This window comes from Acinonyx jubatus, chromosome A1 (genome assembly GCF_027475565.1).
Source record: "Acinonyx jubatus isolate Ajub_Pintada_27869175 chromosome A1, VMU_Ajub_asm_v1.0, whole genome shotgun sequence".
Classification (NCBI taxonomy): domain Eukaryota; kingdom Metazoa; phylum Chordata; class Mammalia; order Carnivora; family Felidae; genus Acinonyx; species Acinonyx jubatus.
This window is the reverse complement of record NC_069380.1, coordinates 130678885-130702732: the sequence shown is the minus strand read 5'-3', so window position 1 is coordinate 130702732 and position 23848 is coordinate 130678885. Positions and strand designations below refer to the sequence as shown.

Here is a 23848-nt window from a genome sequence, read left to right as displayed (position 1 = left end):
ACACCTCCTGAATCACTGCTATTACTCTGGGCACCTGTGTTTAATTTGAAGGACTCCATCCCTCTTACATTATGAGACCTAATGAGATCATGGCTGGAGGTGGTATGACTGGACTTTTTGTGGCTGACTTATACACATTTCTGTTTTATCCCCTAATCTTGGTGATGAAATCACTGTTGCAAATTGAATCAGAGTTTCACTATGGCTGGCATGCAAGTTATTATTCTCAGTACACATTTTCCTCTTTACCAAAAATGGTACTAACAACTTGGGATCATGTTCATCTGTGGAAAACAAAATGGAAAGAATATGAAAATTGCTTTATGTCTCCTCTGGAAAATAACTTAGAAAAAAACCCATTAATATCAGATTCTCAGGATTAAATTATTGTTACTTAAATGAATTTTAGGTTGAAAGTGTTTAAGTTTTGGAAAGATGTATTTTAAGTTTTAGAAACTGATTAATCGCCATATTTCTAAATACTGGTTTTCCGCTCTGTAAGGGACAAAGGCCATGGTTGCTCATTTGGCTAACTACAGGCTCAAATTTGGAAACTATTATTCTGACTTCACTAAAGTACTATCTTCCACATACAAAACTGGCGCAATCACATAAGATCACACTCTTCCCTCCGGATAGTCTCTTACCCAAGAGCATTAGCATATCCTGTGAGGATAGTTGTATGATTTATAATCATGGATGGATGAAAATGACTAGTGACCTCATGCTTCTGATCTAGATCCTACTACTTAGCAGGGTTAAAAATAGTAACTGCTGGGGGATCTAGTCCTAGTTTCAACATTGCTCTTTTCATGACTTTGGATAACTATTTTCGTGACACGAACCTTACTTTCTTCTACAAAACAAAGGGTGATTCCTTGAATATAGTAGTCATTCAACATATATTTATTAAATTAAATGCAATAGTATATTAATCAACACTCTGGTTGGAAATAATACAACTTCAACTTCAGCTATTTTCTGCACAGAAGAGGATTTGTTGGTTTACTTAACAAAACTGGGGGAAGGGCAACCATGGATCTAGCTTTAGGAATGGCTAGAGTCCAGGACTGAAACAGCACCAGGGCCCTCTAGCTCCTCTGTATTTTTTCACATCAGTTAATTCCACTTGACAGGGTGCATGGCCACCAGCAGCTCTTACAGCTTTATGCACCTTTGTGACGAGAAGGGAAAGGGCTTTTTTTGCTCTAGTGGAGGTATAAAAATTCTAAAGCCAAATTCTCATTGGTCTAATTTGTATCTTGATTCACATCTTTGGACCAAATAATGTGCCTAAAAGAGTGAGTTCTGTAGACGTATTACACACATACATACATACATGGACACACACATACACACCATAAAATTACATCTATAAAAGTTCATTTATGACTTCAAGGAAAAAAGAGTGGTTTACTTGCCAACGTGAAACATGTTCGTTTTGTTATTTCAGTTTCTTCCCCCATTAGCTGCATAGACGCTGTTTTCAGGAATAAAGGGGTCACAACAAGGGATCTCTATGTTTTCACAGAGCTGACTCAGGCTCTGCTCTTGGTGCAGGTTTTTAAAGACTTGTATATCTTCAGGCTTTCTCTGCCCCATAAGCATAATAAAGGCCTTCTATCTTCTGCAGAGCCTGCGCTTCATCTGGAAATCAAAAAACAAATCCCTAGCTCCTTTAATGTGGTTTTAGCACTAAATTCTTGATTGTAGGAGAACCTGCTTCAATGTGATAATAAATAAAGCTCCTGTTTCTTGTTTGTTGTGTTTAGACACAATGTTAGAAGCTTTCAGTGGTATGCTAAAGCAAGCTAGCACTGGCTCCTGAAATCCTATTATTAGCATATCTTCTTCTTGTGTTCAACATGCCAGGGATGTAGGTTGAAATTGGCGTTAGTTATTCACCCCACAAAATTGGTAAATTCAACAAATCAAGATCGCTGCCCTCCATAAAGAGCCAGTTGTTAAACACTTAAGCAGCACATGACTGGAAGCCTCATATTTATTACTTTATTTAATCTTCATCACAGTCTCACAATTTATATTTATATTGTTATCTTTATCTTAAACATTAGTTTAGAGGGGCACCTGGGTGAGTCAGTTGGTTGAGCATCCAGCTCTTGATTTCTTCTCAGGTCATGATCCCAGCACCATGGGATCAAGCCCCACAATGGGCTCAGTGCTGAGCATGGAACCTGGTTAAGATTTTCTCTCTATCCGCCCCCCACCCTTCTTCCCCACTTGCCTTCTCCCTTAAAAAATTAATTTAGAAAAGGGGAAGTATCAATGTGGTTAAAAACATATGGTGCATTACTTGTTTTGACCAGGCTCTGCCTGTTTCAGAGCCCAGGCACTACACTTTGGAAGGCAGCTGACAGTGTATTCTCTTTTCCTTAGCAGCTCTTCCATTTGTCATTTGTCACCTCAACCAACACTGAAATGTCAGCTCTTTTAGGGAGAGAGTGTAGTCCATTGACGAAAATCTCTGGCTGTACTGAGGAAATGTTTTTCTGTGTTTCTTCCACTTTTTGCTGCAGGTGGTTCATTGGGGATTGGTTGGAGTGTAGCAAGACTTGTGACGGTGGAATGCGCACAAGGGCAGTGCTCTGCATCAGGAAGATTGGACCTTCAGAGGAGGAGACACTGGACTACACCGGCTGTTTAACACACCGGCCTATTGAAATAGAGTCCTGCAACAACCAGTCATGTCCACCTCAGTGGGTGGCTTTGGACTGGTCAGAAGTAAGGAAATCTGAGGCTGTATGTTTTGAGATGTCTTAACTAATCAATACCAGAGCATTTAATAGTGAGGACACCTGAGCTTGTGAGCACCTTAGAACTCAGCAAGTAAGGACTGCCTAACAGTAAATTTGGCCCTGTTATATTTCATTTCATTGCTCCTTGTCAGGAAGTAAGGTTTTTCTGGGTCAGGGAAATCAGTGAGAAACTAGACATCAGTTTGATTAAAAATCAACCTAAAGTGAATTGGAAAGAATAGAATAATGAGTACTCACATAAGTGGTTTTTCTCTTCCTTTGCTATTCTCGAGCAGCAAATAAGCTCAGAATTAGTGATAAATCTTTTTTCCCAAGTCATGTTGCAGCCTAACTACATAATTCATACATTTGAATATTTATCAATTTTTTATCACTTATTATATATCTAAGTATATTTTAATTCCTTCTGTTGCATCTGGGGAAGAAACATGGAGTTGAGGTTGTAATATACAAAGTCCAATTCAGCTTTTATCATTAACCTCTGCTTACATGATCAGTGAGGGAGACTAAGATAATGTTTTTCTGCCTTACATGTATATAAAAGAGCCTAAAATAATCCATAGAGCTCAGAATAATTGCCTTATGAAAAATGAGGAAAGGGGTAGAGTTAATTCTTGACTCCTCGTTCTTCATGAGACATATAAATGGAAACACCATATCATTCTCCACATTTCCCAAAGAAGGGTTGAAATCTTCTGTAATGTTGGTTAATATTAAAAAGAATAAGTACCTGGCTATATAACTAAAGGCCATTCTTCCAAGTTAGCAAAACAGGATGCATTTCCTGCTGGAAACATTGTGGTACTTGCTTTGGGTATTTCCTGTAGACCTCATAAGTTTGTAAAAAAAAAAAAAATTAAATAAACAGAAAACATACATTGTTCTTTAGGAACCCCTGGTTGTAACTTTTCCCCCTGTGAATCTTACTGCTGGAGTGGCCTAAATTTGGTAGAGGCCTGAGCCTAAAAGAGGGACTGTGTTTAGGATGGTACATGGAAATGGAGATTCTGACTAGTTGTAGTTATCTATGGAATCTTTGGTGGGAATTGGGAGTGTTCTCCCAAGTTTCCTGGACGTACTCCAGCTTCAGTAATTACATCTGCCTACCTAACTTTTGTGTTTCAATCAAATGTAGAGATACTCATGGTGAGTGGTTATGGAAAACAGTGTGAACTCTTCTGTTCCCTAGAAGTGAGTGGATTAACTCCTAAATTGATTTGGAAGATAAAATCGACTGATAAAGAATAGACATTCTGTAGAGTTCTACATATGTTGAAAATTATTGTACCTGCATTTCAGTGCCCAAGACCCTCACAGAAGTTCATAAGTAGTCATTGAAAATGATGACCAATTTATTATTGAAAATCATAATGGGAGGCCTGATGATTGGCTTCAACAGTTTTAGGGTTTCAGGTCAAGTCCCTAAGTATAATTTAGTACTAAGTAAACACACTGGAATAGGCACTATGAGCAATACAAAGGAATCCTATAAGCTTGGAAAAGTAAATATTTGTGAAGAAAATAGAGAATAACTTTAAACAGTGTTTAATAAAATGGTGGATTGTGAGGTATACATGTATAAATGATATAGAAATTTAGAGCTAAGAAGGTCAGAATAGCTTGGAGTGCAATCAGAAAGCTTTTCATTGGGGCACCTGAGTGGCTGAGTTGGTTAAGCATTGGACTCTTGATTTCGGCTCAAGGCATGATCTCACAGTTTGTGAGTTCGAGCCCCATGTCAGGCCCTGTGCTGATAGGGCAGAGACTGCGTGGATTCTCTCTCTCACTCTCTGTCCCTCCCCTGCTCTCTCCCTCCCTCTCTCTCTCTCTCAAAATAAATAAATAAACTTTAAAAAAAAGAAGAAAAGCTTTTTCGTTGATGGGAGCTAAACTGTATGTTGGCATATGGGATATGAAATAGGAAGAGAATAGGGAAACTGGAGAAGATATTTCTGATAACAAGATAGTTATTTATTCAGTTACTTATTCAGAGAATATTTTTGAAACAACTGAACAGAAACATAAAGATCATGACGTGAAAGTAGGATGAAGAAGAGGGTTTGTTTTAAAGAATAAATGGAAAATAAGATTGCATGAAGTAGTGGTAGATGATAATAAAGATTCAACTTTATATATCATCTTGCTACCAAAGTGGAGAAAAATGGGGGTGCCTGATTGGCTCAGTCGGTTAAGCATCTGACTTTGTCTCAGGTCATGATCTTGTGGTCCATGTGTTTGAACACCGTGTCAGGCTCTATAGTGACAGCTCAGAGCCTGGAACCTGCTTTGGACTTGTGTCTCCCTCTTTCTCTGTCCCTTCTCCGCTCACACTGTCTCTCTCTCTCTTTGTCAAAAATAAATAAACATTAAAAAAAAAACATTTTAAAAGTGGAGAAAAATAGTTAAGTTCATAAGCAGAAACTGGAAAAAATTTGTGCCAACCACGAAAACACTAAAATCACTTGCACAGGTTTATTTCACATTGATCCCTTGATCTACACTCTTCTGTATCATTATATTTGTATTTTAACATAAAACAAATATAATCACCTTGAAAAAAAGGCATGTGTATATTATAGCATGTTTCCATTCCAAATACCATTTTAAGGTTTTCTTTTGAAATCAACCTCATATATGTTTTAATTACCCTGCTCTGAGAATTTTGATTCTTATCTATCCACTCTTAGAGATAACTTGCTCAAAAAGCTCTGAGAGGCTCTTAGGCACTCCTTGAAGAAACATGAAAAAGTTAGGTGGGCTTTTAATCACATTTCTGCTATCTTCTTTAAGATAGCCAAGTCAAGGGACAGCTTGGTGGCTCAGTTGGTTAAGTGTCTGACTCTTGGTTTTGGCTCAGGTCACCACCTCATGGTTCGTGGGTTTGAGCCTAGCATCAGGCTCTGTGCTGATGGCACAGAGCCTGCTTGGGATTCTCTTTCTCTCCCTCTCTTTCTGCCCCTCCCCTGCTCACACTGTCTCTCTCTGTCTCTGTCTCTCTCTCAAAATAAATTAAAAAGATAAATTAAAAAAGATAGCTAAGTCAAAACTTAGGACAAAGATGCAGTGTCTTTCCTGTTTATTTTCCAAAGGAGAGGTACTTTTTTACTTTTTTACTTTACTAGGAAGCCCACCTCTTCCCTGGATGGGTTAAAAATAAATGAAAGTAAATAGTATTAAGTGAAATAAACGTCTGAGTAGCTATGGAGAACAAAGTGAGAACAGGAGCTTGTTCTCCCCAGAGGAATGGAATACCTCCCGCTATTGAAAAGAGGAGGTCCTACCAGAATAGCAGGCAATGTTCAATCTTTTTTGGTTAGCTGCTGCAAATATTTCACACATTATTCATTTGACACACCCCTGAAGACTTCCCTTCTCTTTCTGCCCCTTCCCCACTTTCAACCATCAGCTGTCTGAGCTCTGCTAATCACAAGGGTGAGGTTCAACTAGTGAAAACATGTTGCAGCAAGAGGAATGTACCCTTTGCCCTTTTCCTTTTCTTTGCCGGCCTCTCTAATATAAAATTTCCATTGTTGCAAAGCCAGGAACCGTTTTTCGTTTTCTCCATCAGTGAAACCCACCGGGTTATTTTCTTTTGCTTATGGCAAAAGAAAAAAAACAAAACAAAACAAAAAGCCAAATTACCTTGGCAGAAAATGACTCTTCAGCAGCCTTTTGTGAAACTAACGAAGCCACGGCTTTCCCATTTCCTATAATCTAGCCTCACTCTTGGGATCACCCATACTATGTTGGACTTAAATGGTTTTCTGTTTTTGCCCTCTCTTGGCAAGTAACTCTTAGATGCATTGCTGCATACTGTGGATGGGCTCCAGCAATCCTAAGCCATTCTTTTGATGTATTGGAATAGTTTCTTTTGACTCCCACAGAGTAGCCATTGGAAAAGGTCTGTTTCTTGTACTTACTCTTGGACAAGTGGATGACTGCTGGCAACATTCTCAATTGATTTGATAGGATTTACATTTAGGTAGCACTAGTTAAGAAGGAATTGGGGGGTGGGGTGGGGTTGGAAAGTGTGCAAAACCTACCTGCAGGTGACTGTGCTTTGTTTTAGAAGACAGTTATGACACCACCTTGCTTACTTCTAGGTTCTACTCTGGTACTATAACTAAGCAAATTAAACCTGTATCTCCAGAGAGAATTCAGTCTAACCCCAAACTGTTAACATTTCTGTGCTTTACAAGTGAGAGCCAAATTGTTTTCCCTGTTGTGGTTTCAAATACTTTTCTCTGCAAAATACGTTTTTTGCTTTTTAATAGTAGATCATTAAGCTAAAGTATAAATACATCTCTCATAAAAATGACCTCCTATATCTCACTGGGATGAAAACAAACAAATGGTCTGATCAGATTTTAAATAACTGTGAAATTTTGATTATATGAATAAATAGGAAAAAAAGGTATTTACCTGCAATAAAGAAAAATAGTGAAAAATAATTTTACTAAAGAATAGATTGTCCAGGGGCACCTGGGTGGCTCAGTCCGTTGAGCATCCAACTTCAGCTCAGGTCATGATCTCACGGTTGGTGAGTTCCAGTCTCATATCAGGCTTATTGCTGTCAGAGTGGAGCCTGCTTCAGATCCTCTGCCCCTCCCCCATTTGTACTCTCCCCGTGGGGGTGGGGTTGGGGTTGGGGGGGGGGGTGGAGAATGGATTGTCTACTGAAATAGTATCTTCCACCCAGCTACCTATATAGTTTATTGTGAGAATGAATGGGATGGATTTTGATGTCTATTTATAACTATGTTTTCATCTAAAAAAAATGAGTTTTATTACTCATTCAATATCTAATTATTACTAGTGAATTTTAGGGCATGGTAAAAAATGTGTACAAATCTACCCTTTATGTGGGTGGAGACCAGTGATTATTTCCGAAGAAGACTCTAAGCACTTACAATGAAGTTAATGCCTATTAATCATATCCATAATCATGGCTACATCTTGCTTTTCTAGAACTTCTTATGTTGTTAGATAGTTAAATAAAACTGAAGCTGTCAGATGAGTAAATGTATTTATTTATCAGAAGTCTCGAGAGGCAGAAAGATGAAATGTAGGCTTAATAAAGCAGAAGGAAGAAGTAAAAATAAAAACAAGCTGAGAGACATCTCTCCTTGAACATCTCTGACCTAACATCAAAAGAATTTGCAGGATAGAGTTCTCTTTGAATAAAACTGGTCTAATTGGCATCCCTATGCCTTTTACTTTTTTTTTTTACAAGAATTTTTTAAACATTTAAATTTATAATCACTCTTAAGAAGTACAATATTTACAGAGACCAGAGTTGAGGCTTTGGATACAGACATGTAATATTTGTGGCTAGGTCTGCAGGGGTCAGGACTGGTATATTTATTGAATCAGAATATGGCAGAAATATAGTTTTCAGTCATTCGTTATTTCAAGAATTCACTTGACTATCTCTCTACTTCTAGTGTGATGGGATGGAATATCCTTGGCTTATTTCGAGGAGTTTGGGTTGTAATTTTCTAAAATTACACTATATGTTCAGCTTTACATATAATTTCACATTGTCCCACAGAGGGTTTGTGTCTCTGTACATTTGCTTTCAGAGCTCTGGTGGAAAGCTGCTATTTGGATTTACCTGTACTTCTTAGTGCCTCCTTTTCTCACCTGCAGAGTGGGTGTGGAAACGGTACTTCAGGAGGTTTCTGTGAGGATCAGGTACACTGTGACATGCAAAGTACTCAGGACACTGCCTGACACTTAATCAATAGTAGCACCGCTTTGCCTTTTTATTGTTCTCCTTGTTACTACCATTATTTTCTTTGTTTTGGTTTTGGTTTCCCGGGGACTTCTAGCCACAAACGAATGAGTTGTGTGTCATGGCATTGTCTGCCTCCCCCGAGTGTAAGCAGGACTTTGGCATAGGCTCTTAGCCAAGACTGCTGGATATTACTACCTTCTTCAAATAATAGCAGAAGTTTCTTGCTACTGGAAAAAGATATTCGAACAAGCAAGGGGCATATGTCCCCAGCTTTAATACACATATTATGCTTTTAAAATGCAAAGGGAGAGGAGAGTGGCACAAGTGAATTTATTAGCAAATGTTCCCATTATGAGAACTAATCATAGCTTAAAATCCTAAAATTGGATATCCCATATAGCCTACATGTTTCTATCTCCCTAAAGTCTTTTTGCATTTTATCTCAATTTGTTTTTTTAATAATTAATTAATTAATTAATACTTTTTCTGTGTTCTCATGACTTCCTGCTGATGCTAAGAGCTCAAGTGTGGATCAGAAGGTCTGGGATTTATTTCCTGCTCTACCACTTGCTATCTCTTTAGCCTTAAGCTGCTTAAGTTTTCCTTATCTGTACTCACTCTCAAAAACTTGTATAAGAATTCTGTATTTGAAAGTGATTCCTGACCTGTGAAGCTCTAATGAAATGTAAAGTAGTGTTATTATCAGTAATAATATTTAGCATTAAAAGAATGGCAGAAATCCTCTAAGGCCTCGGCTTCTAACATTGGTGGATGGTGGAGGAGACTTGGTGTGAAGTCGGGAGGACTAGACACAGGTGGGGCCAGCTCAAAAGACTGGAATCGAGGCTTTATTTGTCATACAGAACACATGATTGCATGTCTTGGTTTCCTGAAATATAAAGTGATAGGATTGTTTTAAGGGTTAATTGAGGTAACAATTGCAAAGGACATAGTGTAAAGCCTAATGTTCAGGAAACAGTAAGAGTTAGCATTACGTCTGCCATTTAATAGCTGCATGACTTTCTACTAACCATTTAGTCTAAGATTGTTTCCTCATTTAAGAAACAGAATAATAATTGCCATCTCGTAGGATTTCTGTAAAGACTATATAAATTATAGCACTTAGCACAATCCTTGGTATATATTATGTTTATTAAACGGTAGCTGCTACTATCGTTATTATTTTTGGTAGTGGTTAATTAGTAGAAGTGGCAGCAGCATTGGCGTTGTGCGTGGCCCTGGGCTTGCACTGGAGAATACTGCACGTTAGTGTGGAGAGATCGATCTGAAAAGGTAAACTTAGCCTTCCTATCAGGGGACAGTCAGCATATTTAGAGTTTGAATTTTTATCTTGAGGACTATAATGAGCCATTGAAGGATTTATTTTTTAATCACAGGAGAACATAATTGATTTGTGCTTTAGACAGTGGAGCGAGGTAAGAGCAAGAAATACGGAGACCTGTTAGAAAGACAATGCAGTCTTACATGAAGGAAATGATGTTTGTCTGAAATAAGATTAGTGGCAGTGGAGACAGAGAAAAATCAACAGATGTGAGAGAGATGTGGGAGTTGGATTAACAGGACCCAGTGATGGATTCTATGGGAAGAGAGGAGCAGCAGCTGGAAATAAGGATGTTGATTTGGCTATGAAAAGAAGTAGCAGATATCAGGAATTTGACCACTTTGACCACTAAGACCCTAACTAAAACTTCTCCTGGAGCCATCTTGGAAAGAACTGGATGCTCTCCTCCTTCAAAATGCATCTTAATGAAATTTTTTCTAAGTTGGAGGATATGTATTCTGTTATTACATTCATGCTGATGAGAAGTTTTCATGAGATCCTTGATTTCACCTGAAAAAAAAAAAGTAGTAATTTTCTCTCTATGACATACACCAGGCTCAAAGATTGCCCCGACAGAGCCACGTGGGGTGTATATAGTGTTCATTATGATATCCTCATCCCACAACTAGCACACTTTGATTTACCTGATTGTAAATGAAAACCATCCTACCAGATATACAACAGTATGTGTTTATTGAGTGAATACTCACAGCCCTGTGCTGAATCCTGAGGGTCAGGACAAGGTGGTGTACAAAGAAAAATTAGAAATGAAATAATTTTAAGGAGCTTATAGTGTGGAAGGGATGAGAAGACATGTAAACATGTAATTACAGATAGGAAGATGGTGATTCTGGGCTCAAGAATATATATATTCTACATCCTCTTTTATGCTACTTAACCTGTGTTCACATGTATATCTCCTACATAAAACTATGAGCTCCTGGAAGGTAGAGACCATCTTATTCACTTTGTATTCCCTTCCCCTCAGTCTAATGTAGCTCCTGCAGTAGATCTGGGATCTTTCTTCCTTCCTTCTTTTCTTTCTTTCTTTCTTTCTTTCTTTCTTTCTTTCTTTTGAACAAAAGGTATAGAAACAGGGCTTCAAAATGTTGTGGGTAAGGTCCTCACTTGACTCAGAGGAAGAACAGATTTTAAGGAAGGGTTCAAACATACAGGGTAGAAAGTTGGAGGACTTTAGTCAGTCACCATGTTTAATAGATGACTCTAAGAAATAGCATTCCAATGAACCTGGAGAAGAAGTAAATAATTGGAAGAAGAAGCATCTTTTCCTCAGTATGAAGAGCAGACTGGTCCAACTAAAGAAGAGTCAAATGCATTATGTTTAGGGAAATTTATTATGTACAAGGAAAAGTCCAGAGATTTTCTGTGCAATAAACTTTGACCAATGGCCATGTATTCTTATTTACCACCCTCTAAGAATACACATCTCAATCAATCCCTAGCTTGCTTCATAAAGACGAGTTCTTGTTGTCTACTAATAATAAGGATTCTTTTCAGAAGACTACACCTAGCAAGTAGGAAACCAAGGATTCCACATTCCAAAAATTAGGATTTCTGTAAAGACTGTATAGCTCTTAGCACAACACTTGGTATATATCGTGTTTATAAAATGTGGGCAAGGACAGGGAGGTATCGAGGAATAAACCTACCCACAATAAAAGAAGAAAATAAGTTAGCCAAGAAGCAAACTTTGGATTTAACTCTTAAAGTCCTTAGGGGAAAAGTTAAAGGTGCTTCTGGTTAAAAACTTAAGGAGTTTTCATATCTGAACGACTTTGCCCAGAATTTTGTCTATATGCATATTGTATACCCAAAAACATTCACTTTGAGAAAGACCTTCCTCATATTTTCCTCTATCTTTAAACTGCTGTGATTCATTTAAACTGCTGTATTTGTTTTATTTCCAGTGCACTCCCAAATGTGGTCCGGGATTCAAGCATCGGATTGTTCTGTGCAAGAGCAGTGACCTCTCTAAAACATTCCCAGCTGCACAGTGTCCAGAAGAGAACAAACCCCCTGTCCGTATCCGCTGCAGTTTGGGCCGCTGCCCTCCTCCTCGCTGGGTGACTGGAGACTGGGGCCAGGTAAGACAGTGCAGCAAGGGGCTCCTGATGAAGCAGCACTTTGAGACACTTGAGTTTTCTGATTGGGTCATTATAAGGGCTCCAGAGATGAGAAACACGACACAGAAATCTGGGTATAAGATAAAGTATGAAACAGTGCATGAGCAGCAGTCACACATAGACCCACTAGCTGTGTTTCTCCTGCACCCACACGCTTCCTACTTCTACCTACTCCTTGGGGCTTACCAATGTAATTTAAAATTAAAAGAGAAATAGTCTGTATGGCCAGATATTTGAGCAAGCTAACAAAACTTTGGGTTCTAGTCCCAACTCTCTCAGCTACTTCAAGAACAAATCTGTTAACCCCAGTGTCTTAACTTTCCTACTTGCAAAAGTAGCTCCTCTTAACTTCACAGAAAAGGTATGGGGGTTCTAATTAGCTTGATAATGTGATTGACAGTTTTGAAATATTATCAATATCTATTATTCAATGGATTTAGCTGATGGACATCATGAATTGGGAAGCCAGTATAAAGGGCTTTTGGTCTGTATTTTTACATGAGGTTCATTTGCATTTTATTTTCTAATTCCTATTTTTTTCTTTCTTCATTCTCACTTATTTTTAAACTGTGTTATCTTAGTGAAGGCCACCTTAAATCCTTTTACAACAAATCGATATATTTGGATAGAAGGAAAATTGAGTATTATTCTTTTGAATGTCAAAAAGGAAATCTATTAGGTTACATTAAAAATAATGTTCCACAAAGGTAATTTCTAGACAATCAATGCCCTTTTCCTGTGGTTTTATAATTAACCTTGTAGCTAGTTGTTGTCTAATATCTGAGACCCAAATAAATCATGGCACATAACTATACCAGTATGATTTTGTGTGATCTCTGGACTGACTGGACCTGTCATTACTTATTAAAAATGGCATTTCATAGAAGTAGCTAGCAAAATTCTGGACAACCCTCAGTATTTCTACAGTATAGCAGTATCTACCGACCTCTTTTGTTATAGTTGGGAAAGGGCAAAGGTTTTCAGTCTCCATTAATGCAAATAAATATATTTGCTCTATACTCAGCCAGCCCTGTGGGGAGACAAAATCAGTGTGATCATAAAATAATTAATATTTGCATGTGTATAACAAATAGTAATTTGCATTTGTATAGCATCATTTAATTTATAAAGTACTCAAGTGGAATACACATGATAGGCATTGTAAGCAATTATGTGTTTCACTGTGGAAGTGTAACCATTTCAAAATATGGAATTGATATGGTGTTAAAGAATAAGTACAGACATGCCCTCATAATTTTGATTTAAACCATGGAGGCATTTCCTTCCTTACATATTCTTTGTTGCAATGCACTGTCATATAAAGGTCGGTTGAAAGTTTTCGCATGTGAGTGATTTCACCAAATTTGCAGTAATCAATTTCAGGTTATTCTTTTAAATGTTGTCAAGTCCTTTTCTTCTCATCTATATTTTAAATTCAGTTTTCTAAAATTAAAATTAACTGGTAAAAATACATTTTCAAAGACACTTTAATACATTTTATGGTGCATTTGTTTGTCATTCTTTATTTAGGAATTTTAAAATAAAAGTGTCTGTCAATATCCTTGCAACTCCTGTAAGTGTTTTGAGAGTTTTTACAGACAAATTCAATAGGGCCTCAGTTTGTTAACCTTGTAAGCATCACCATCGCCTGTCTTGGCACTAGCTCATCTCCTTGATCTCAGATCTCACAGGCTTTGCGGGCATTCTGGGTGGCAGACCCAAAGAAAGATCCAGCTTCATGGTTCAGCCTGGACAGCTGATCAGTCCCCACTGAGACTAAGTCACTCAGAGAGTAACTTCAACTATAAAGTAACTGAATCCCTGAGTAGATGAAAAAGGAGAGGGAGGCATACTGCTTGGCTCACATTTGTGTGACTAACAATACCTTAGAAAACTCAAAGTAATTATTTAAGCTCTTTTATTTTTTTTTAAACTGGTTCCCATCACAATCCCACACAGCAGTCACTGCTGTTTTACTGAACTCCTATTTTGATCACATTCACAGCACTCCAGTAGACCATCAGCTTGTTTGCCATAGGACTGTAATAAATAGGGAACAAAAGTGATGTCCCAGCACTAGAATCCCTAATTACTACTTCCTCATGAGGGTTTTCTTATTACACTCCTGTTATAGTTCACCTAATTGGAAGTGTTAGAAAAATAGCCCAAGAAATCTCTTGTTTTCTAGGAACTATATTGCTTCCATTTTCAAAGGTAATAACATGTTCCTTGAATTTTCAAATGAATTCTACAGTAGAATGACTTAATCATATACCTCTCCAAGATGAACTTCATATGGACTTTAAAAGCTAATATATATGGTATTTGGAAAGATATAATATCTTTTTACCTCCTGAAAATTGTTGAATTTTGTTTCTCTCTGTGTCTTTCGGTTCAGTGTTCTGCTCAGTGTGGCCTTGGACAGCAGATGAGGACTGTGCAGTGTCTTTCCTACACTGGACAGGCATCTAGTGACTGTCCAGAAACTGTTCGGCCTCCATCGATGCAGCAGTGTGAAAGCAAATGTGACAGTACCCCCATTTCCAATACTGAAGGTGAGTTTCCCATGGACAAAGGGCCTGCGGCCTCTAATGACTCACCTCTGGTGGTTCCCAGGGTTTGAGGAGCCCCATAAAGCCACTGTTGTAGTATAGTTCATGTAGAGCATTTGTGAAAGTTGCATGTGTAGTGGATACGTGATAAGGAAACCTACATTTTTTCCCCTGACTACCTGACCTTGTTAAGTCACTTAACCTTTCTGGAGCTAAATTAGCTTATCTTTATAATGAGAGATTGGAGTAAGTAACCTCTAAGGTCTATGTTTGACCTAGCATTCTATGTTTGACTTGTGCCAGAAATACAGAGATGATGTCTAATGAACCACATTTTGAATTTAAAGTTCTGTTTCTTTTCTGTTTCTTTTTGGATTTAACAATGGATCTCTACCATCATGAAGATTAAAATTCATGCTTGTTGTACATATAATGAAAGCATATGTTTGAAACTATTTATTTCAAATGCTAGTTTTCTTATTGTAGAAAAGAAGAAAAGATAATTATATAGCTGTTTATAGAGGAGCACAAAGGTCTTTATGCTCTGAAATTTCTCTTTTTTTTTTTAATTTTTTTTAATGTTTATTTATTTTTGAGAGTAGAGACAGAGCATGAGCAGGGAAGGGGCAGAGAGAGAGGGAGGCACAGAATCCAAAGCAGGCTCCAGGCTCTGAGCTGTCAGCACAGCTGACGCGGGGCTCGAACCCACGAACCATGAAATCATGACCTGAGCCGAGTTGGACGCTTAATCAACTGAGCTTCCCAGGTGCCCCTGAAATTTCTCTTTCTTATGTATTGGGAAATCTGTTTATTAATAGCAGTTGCCAGCCCAAATCCTGAATTTTCTTATATCTTTTTAAACAAATATACTTTGCTTATTCAGTTAGGCATTCATTTAAAATTTCCTGAATGCCACTAAATATCTCTATCTATGTAAGAGGCACTACAACAGAAATCATGGGAAATATAGAGACAAATATGGCATAGTCAGGAAATTCAGACTGCCTTGCCATATGAAAATAGAGGCATGCCCAAATAAATGCACAAGAACATCTGGAACCACTAATTTAAATTATGTAAGAAACCTAGTTAAGGGGCTCTGCTTAAAACAAAAGTAGAGAACTATCCTGAAAATAATTTGTTAATATTTTTCAAATGAAAATTATGTGCTCATGAGCCTCTTAAAAAGAGATCTATTCCTTTTGACTAAATTTCTCCAACTTAAAGGATTTTTTAAAAAAAATTACATTCACTATTGGGGCACCTGGGTGGTTCAGTCAGTTAAGCATCCGACTTCGGCTCTGTGCTGACAGCTCAGAGCCTGGAGCCTGCTTTGTATTCTGTGTCTCCCTCTCTCTCTGCCCCTCCCCTATTCACACTCACAAAACTAAATAAACATTGAAAAAAATTTTTTTAATTACATTCACTATTTTAAAATATTTCCTTAGATATTTTATTTTAGGAAGAGTAATCATCTTGTATGACAGGATACAGAGAAATTATTTTGCAAATATACCAGTTTTTATATCTAAGCCTCAACATGAAATCCTTTTTGTATGATTTACTCTTTCAGATAAGTATGGCCTTATTGTACATTATTTCAAAATCATAATTTTAATTTGCAAAATCTGTGGCTCTGATGTCATCTACTTTTTTGTCCCTTCGGTAATGGTCATTCTAGAAATTGAGCTTTTCTTCTCTTGAGAAGGACTCAAAATCCATGATAAACCTAAGTATTTTCCTTAGCAAAACAATCTCTTTTAAATAATTTAAATAAAAATATCTGTCTTGTGTAAGACTGCATCAAACAATTATAAATTGTTTATCCATTATAAATTATTAGCTGTCAATCACATAGGTCTGAAGGTCTGTTTTTCTTTCTGAGTTGGAAGATAAAAGGTTGAGGTGGAAAAGAGGATATAACTATCATATTAAATTACTCTATATTGGGTATTATGGGTAGGCCCTTTATATTTATTATCCACCTTATATATCTCATATACATAAATATCTCTGTGTGTGTGTGTGTGTACGCACGCACGCATGTTATAATTATGTCAGCAACCGTCCAAGAGTTGGTATTACTGATGAGGAAACTGAGGCACAGAGAGGGATAGTGACTTGCCCAAATGATAAGACTAGGAAGTAGTAGACGCAGGATTTGAACTGAGATTTGGCAGAGCCCAAGGGCATGTCAGTTTCAACTACATTTTTATGCTATTCTTAATTCACTTATTAAGTAGGATATTTTAACATGAAAACAGAGCTTCTGGTTATGAAGTAGCAACTCTTTCTAGCATGACCATCATCCTGATTCAGTAGATTCAGGCTTAGTCATTGCTGAAAGAATTGGTTTTTTAACATGCTCACAGCAATGTAGATGTTGAAATTATGTATATAACTTTATTTTAGGCATTTTAGTGATTTCTCCAAAAACTTTTCTGTAGTGGTTAGTTATTATACAGAAGCATCATAGCTGGTGATGCAAAATTTTCAGAGTGGGCAAAATATCATTAGTAACTGGACTTATTTCTGCCTTAAAGAAATTCTCTTAAAATAGATAGGTGTTAATCTGAGGTTTCTTAAATTATTTGTAGAAGCACCTCATGGTCATTTAATCTGCCTGGCCAAATCACTTTTCATTAATATTAATTTGAAGTAAGCAGTCAAGACAGAATTTTTAGCCCATTTAGTAAAGAAGGAAACTTTTAGGAAATTATTAATCCTGCAAAATATGACTAATCTTAGAACTGTTAGTCCCTAAAGCTGCTGAGTCATTGAAAAGAAAGAGGATCACTCTCTTACAAAATTAGATTTAAAGTGGATATGTCTGTCATAACTTGTTTTGTGTTCTCTTTGGCTTCCCAGTAGCATATGTTGAATACATTTAAATACCTGAAACTATCTGTTCATTTCATCGGCAACTAATTATTGAATGCTTGCTGTGGCCAGCCTCTTCCATTCACTATGGAAAATTCAAATGCATTTGTAAGTTCATAGTCTTACACGGAAGATATTTAAAAAAAAAAAAAGAAAAGGAAGGAAGGTAGAAGGTGTTATGTGGAGCAGTTGACACGGTGCTAAAAGTTCAAATGGAAGACAAGTGACTTTAACTTTTTAGATCAAGGCAACTTCATAGACTAAGTGATCTGTGAACCTGCTGTAATGTGTACTTGGAAAAATAACCCATGTATACTCTGGGAAAAGAGGATGAAACAGTTGAATTAAATCGTAAGTTACCATTAACAGAGATGTGAAATGGACAGATAATATGGATTTCAAAAGAGAAGAGGCTCTTACATGAAAGTAATGTAAGAGTAATCTAATATGGCTTCTGGGAATCAGGTCAGGGAGAAAAGAAATGCCTGTTGCTAAGGGAGAGTTGGGAGGGAAATCTGGTAGTAAGGGAAGGAGTAAGCTCTGGTTGCTGCAGGAGGTTGAAAGAGGACTTCCTATTCCCCTTCTCTTGACTCTTAGTGGGAGGCTACTGTGAAACCAGTTCAGGTCTACCCCAAGACAGAGTTGGACCAAGGGAGATCCCTTGGGATCTAAAATACAGTTTTTTAGTGGGGTCTCTGTGGGTGAAATGGACCATTGATAGAATCTTGAGAATTGTTTTAACAACCACAGTTTAGGAATTGGTTCTCCTTCTAACATTTTATTATGTTACATTTCAAATGTAACAGCAAGGTTGAAAGAATTTTACAATGAACACCCACTATCTGGATTCCAACATTAACATTTTCTTGAGCTGATTTATCACATATATATCTATCTGTCCATCCCTCAAGGTAATGGCTTTTAAATAATGTCCTCCATTCACCCAACTATTATTATTTACTTAGCAAGCCAGGGCCAGCAAGACAAAGGGCCAGGCACTGAGACTATGAAAGAAATATGACAAGGTCTTTGTCCTCAAAGGGAGCACAGTTTAGCAGGGGAGGGGACAAATAATTTTCACAGTATAGGCAGTACTCTAACAGGGTAGAAAGAAATTACCGTGAGTACACAGAAGAGGGGTAATCAGTAGAAGCATCGTGGAGAAGACAAGCTTGAGTAGGGCACTGGAAGGTATGAAACAATTTGCCAAGAACACATGGAGATGCTGGGATTCCTGGCAGAGGACGTGTGTATTCAGTCATCAGGGCATGGAGGTAGTTCAGTATGGGTGCAGTGGGTTGGCAGATGAGAGGTAGTGGAGATGTGGCTACAAAGAGAGAGAGTCAGGGATTTGGTTTTGGAGGGCCCTGAATGTCGTGGAAGGCAGTTAGGACTCTTAAGTTCTAGGGAATAAGCGAAGGAAATTGAAGAGTGACATGCTCAGGGTGGCAGGAGTGTGGAGGGGCAGAGGGAGGTCAACTTTGTGTGGAGGAAGAGTTAGAACGTTATTCTAAGTGTCCAGGCTTGAGATGATGAAGGCTTGAATCAAAGTAGATAGAGTATAAATCAAAAGGGGAGTAATTAATTAGAGAAAAAGAATAAAATGGAAGGGAGAATAAAAAGAACCTGATGAACAGTTAGACACAGGAATAAGAGATTTGGAAGTATCCACTATGACTCCCATGTAGATTTTGGTTTCTGGATACTATAAATCATGATAAGGCAGTTAGGCTTCTATAGGGAAGTTAAAAATACATTCATCCCCAAATGCCATAATAAAATAATGGAATTTGAGTAAGATTTTTTAAAATAAAAATAAAATAAACAATGGAAAGAGATTGAAGAAATGGAGTGAGGTTAAGACAACAAAGAATAATAAGAGAAATTCGGAGGTGGAACATCAAGATATTAAAAGTAAATAGTCAGGGGCACCTGGGTGACTCAGTCAATTAAATGTCCGACTTTGGCTCAGGTTATGATCTCGTGGTTCATGAGTTTGAACCCCACAGCCTCTCTGCTGTCAGCACAGAGCCGACTTCAGATCTTCTGTCTCTCTGCCCCTTGCCTGCTCATGCTCTCTCTCTCTCTCTCTCTCTCTCTCTCTCTCTCTCTCACACACACACACACACACACACACACACACAAAGTAAATAGTAAATAGTAAGACGGGACTAGGAGAAGGAAGAAGGGAGATAAAATTTGCCATATCCAACGTCTGCTTTAGTATTTAATTCTTGTAAGGCTTCAGTGAAGGGTTAAAGCATTATAGGCTTGAATTTGACAGACTGCCCATGATGAGGATAACACTGTGTTGCTGCTGGGAGTGAATTTTAGACACACTGGGTATCACTGCATCTGAAGTACCACTCAGAGTAATTTTTTAAAGTACATCTGGCAGCTGGTACTAGCCTAGTCAAGCTTACCTGAAATTCTATCCCAAATGCCATTTTATTCATCTTTATGCAGTTTCAGGTTCCCTTGTAGTTTATATGGTGAGTCTTTTCTGTCTCTCAATAGTACAAAGCAATCTGTCAGCTAGTATTTATTGCTGCCAGCTAATAATTCATGGTGTGCCCTGAGCTGGTAGCCAACCCAGGAAAGGCGTGGTTAGTGTACATTGGTTTACCAACCTGGGCTAGTAGTGGCTTTGGTTGGTCTCAGTGTCCCTCAAGTGAATGACTTGGAGAAAGCCTGAGCAGCTCCAGAAACCTGATAGGACCTCCAGAACAAAACAACTACTGGACTTGAGATTTAAAGTGGTGCCCATTGTATTAAAACCAGTGAAAGGAACAATGAAGGTCATTTGAAGATTCTGAGTTGAAGGAGGTGAGGAAGAGTAGGGTTTTTTTTCCCTTTGCCATTTTAAAGAGCTCATAATGCACCTTACCACTCAGGTTCACATTCCTGGCTCTCTGGTTTACAGGGAACCCTGGGATTTGTGCTGGGATTATACCACCTTGAGGATGAATGTGGGTGGCTTTCAGGGAATAAGACTGGGAAAAGAGAAACTGAGGAAGCAAAGAGAAAAAGTAATGGCTTAGCCCATGGTAAGATGACATTGGAATCAAGTTTCGTAGTTGATACCACCTTGTTCAAGGATGAAAAGTTGCTGGACTGTTCCCGTTGCAATGAATAATGTCAGGTCCCCAAATGAAACTTATTATTTCACCCTTTTCCAGTCTGAATACGTAGAATATCAAGGGCAATTTTTTCAGAAGAAATACTGAGTTCACATCCCTCACCCACACATTCACACGTACAGCCTTTGCCATCTCACTTCTCACTAGGCTCTGCATCTTTTGGGCAGTTTGACAGAGGCACAGCTGGTTGTACTTTTGTAATCCAAAAGATAGACCCTAAGGTGCTTAAGTCATAACTGTCTACTTACTGTGTTCCTCTAAACCTCATAAAGAGTTTATGGGCACACAGGGCATGCATTCGCCAAAAAAGGATGCTGAATGGTCCGACCTGGTCATGAAAGGATATGTCCCTGTATACCCCAGGTCACTCCAACGATATAATTTAACCAGGCTGTGCGACGTTTCAGGAAATAAATGCAAGAGCACAGCATTTCAGGAGTTGCTCTTGTGTTCCTTGGACCAAGCGAAGCCTTCAAAGTCACAATGAATCTGAATCCAATTGCATCCTAAATTCATAAGCCTCTGTTCACTGTGAGTGTTTTGAAATCGTGTCTTTTGGGTAGAAGATTTGAAAGATTAATGTAAAGCACCTGTGGAAAAACCCACTGGCACATCAATGATAAGTAGATTCATGTGTTGCCATGAAACAGGTTGTCTTATTTTATCATTCAAGTCTACCAAAACCCAGATTACCAGTGAGACCCACTCTTGCATACCTGGCAGGTTACTTATGGGTCTGGCTCATATCGCAGGGCCTAGGGGTTGGCCTTCAGCCCTTAATATATTGCCAAGCATCCCTGAGAAAAATGTAGGAATACCCCACAAATTGCCTTCCCCACTAGAAATCTTTGGACTTGGGTAAAGTGAAATTTTGTTTTCAGGGACAGGTAGGATGCAAAAAAAGGAGAGACTACTTAGGCCCACAAAATATTCCCTAGAAGCCACACAGTAAGGACCTCTCACCCTTCCAATGGCCTCACAAGAGAAAAGGTAGAGTAAGTGTCTTTTCTTTCTCTTCCCAGGAGAGTACTTAGCTGGTACATGATGAGAGCAGAAGAGAAAATTAAGCCTTCACCTTAAAATCCTTGACCCTGCGGGCTTAGATACCACTACTTCAAAAGCAATACATATAAGTGTATCTACATGAAGAAAATATGATAGTCAAGACAAAACCTTCCAAATAGATTAATTACAGGGTAATCATGTTACAAAAAGATTCTTACTAAAGGATTCCTTTTCATAGGTGTCCTAGTAGAATAGTTTATTTACAGGTTATGTATTACTTAAGTATAGAGAAACTTTTAATTATTAGATATTTTAGAGATTAGTTAGAAATCAGCACATACTGAAGATCATTCAGAAATTAAAACAGAACATTTATTATTGTTTTGATTTCAATGGGAAACTGTGGTTTAATTTATGTACAAATATTCCAGAATGGTTTTACCACAAATGTGATCTGTACTGTGTATTGGCTCAAGGGTGAGATTATTTCATTGTTTTTCCAAGTTTTTATTTAAATTCCAGTTAGTTAACATACAATGTAATATTAGTTTCGGGTATAGAATTTAGTGACTCATCACTTACATTATTTCATATTTTTAATGGCTTTGAGAATGAAGCAGACTAGTGAATAATTTTTGTAATTAAAGCCTTCTTGACTACATGAGCAGAATGTCAATGAGTCAGTCCAAGAGCTCAACACATCAGTCCTCTCTAGGTGAGCTAAAAAAAGTGGCAGATGGGCTGAATGCCCCGGTATAATTTAATACTGCTACTAATATATTTAAGATTATGTTCAGCTTTCTGTAATAGTGAAGCTTTAAAACTCCATGGTGCAACTCAAATCACCTTCCACTCATGTCATTTTACACAATTGAAGGAGGACAGTAAAGCCGAAGAAAAGCATTCATGCCATTTTGAATACCTGTGACCTAGAACTGCTTTTAAAAAACATTTGCCTGGGACACCTGGGTGGCTCAGTCGGTTAATTTGTGGGTTCTATCCTCGCTTAGGGCTCTGTGCTGACAGCTCAGAGACTGAAGCCTGCTTTGGATTCTGTGTCAACCTCCCTTTCTATCCCTCCCCTACTCGCAGTTTCTCTCTCTCTCTCAAAAATAAATAAACATTAAAAAAAAAAGTCCCCGGGGCGCCTGGGTGGCTCAGTCGGTTGAGCGTCTGACTTCGGCTCAGGTCATGATCTCACAGTTTGTGGGTTCAGGCCCCACATCAGGCTCTGTGCTGACCGTTAGCTCAGAGCCTGGAGCTTGCTTCAGATTCTGTGTCTCCCTCTCTCTCTGCCCCTCCCCCGCTCACACTTTGTCACTCTGTTTCTCAAAAATAAATAAATATAAAAAAAAAAATTAAAAAAAAAAAAAGTCCCCTTCTCCAGGGGCCTCACTTGATCCAGTTGGTGGAACATGCTACTCTTGTTTTGGGGGTTGTGAGTTCGAGTCCCAGGCTGGGTATAGAGATGGCTTAAAAATAAAATATTTGTTAAAAATTCCCCTTTTTCCATGGTGGCAGAGCATGATGATGCTGATCAAAGCGTTTCTGATGATGATGTCACCAAGGGTTGACAAGGGTCTGCCTTACAGGTAGAAATTTTTTTGCAGTTTCATGCCGAGCATCCTAACCCCAGCTCTTAAACCGACTACCTGGGTGACCAACATGGGTGTCCTAACCTCTGTGAGCTTCAGTCTTGCCATCTCTATAAACCTGATGTTTTGTTATACATAAAAGCGTTCAATATATAAATATATAAAACCGCGGGCATTTCCTGGTACATAGGAGGCATGTGATACATTATTTTTAACATGATGATTGTTATTGGATTAAGCGCTTGTGGCTTTAAAAGACTAAGAGAATGAAAGACCAGTTATGGTTACCTTCTCTGATAAATAATTTCCGTGAGTCCAAAGGCTGATTCTTCTTATCTAGGCAGTCTTTAGAAGGCAAAACCAAGAAGTAGGAACAGGAGCTTCCACTGGGGCCCTCCTTTGGGAGAGCTCCCCACACTCCAGGCTCTGTGTCCTCACACAGCCCCAGTGTCTCCACTTGAATGTCTCATCAAGGCCCAAGGTCCCAGCCTGGGAGTCCCCAGTTCTGGCTTTTCCCCATCTCTCTCATCATGATTTACCTGCTCTCTGTTTAATATCTTTTTGTTAATTTGCTTATGCATGCCAGTGTGTGACCCTTCCTGAGAGCCTAATGCACATTTTGACAGGGATCCCAGAGAAACAGTACATGGTGGTTGATCTCAGAGGCAGATGTGTT

The 23848-nt window shown here is 38.3% G+C and overlaps 1 protein-coding gene across 1 annotated transcript in view; it reads left to right on the top strand.

The window, feature by feature from the left end:
• ADAMTS6 (ADAM metallopeptidase with thrombospondin type 1 motif 6) overlaps positions 1-23848 on the top strand; it is a 290745-nt gene that overhangs the window by 261571 nt on the left and 5326 nt on the right. The window contains exons 21-23 of the mRNA XM_027041049.2: positions 2538-2742; positions 11785-11961; positions 14399-14555. Of these exons, the coding sequence (XP_026896850.1) occupies positions 2538-2742; positions 11785-11961; positions 14399-14555 (539 nt within the window). The remainder of the gene's footprint in view (positions 1-2537; positions 2743-11784; positions 11962-14398; positions 14556-23848) is intronic.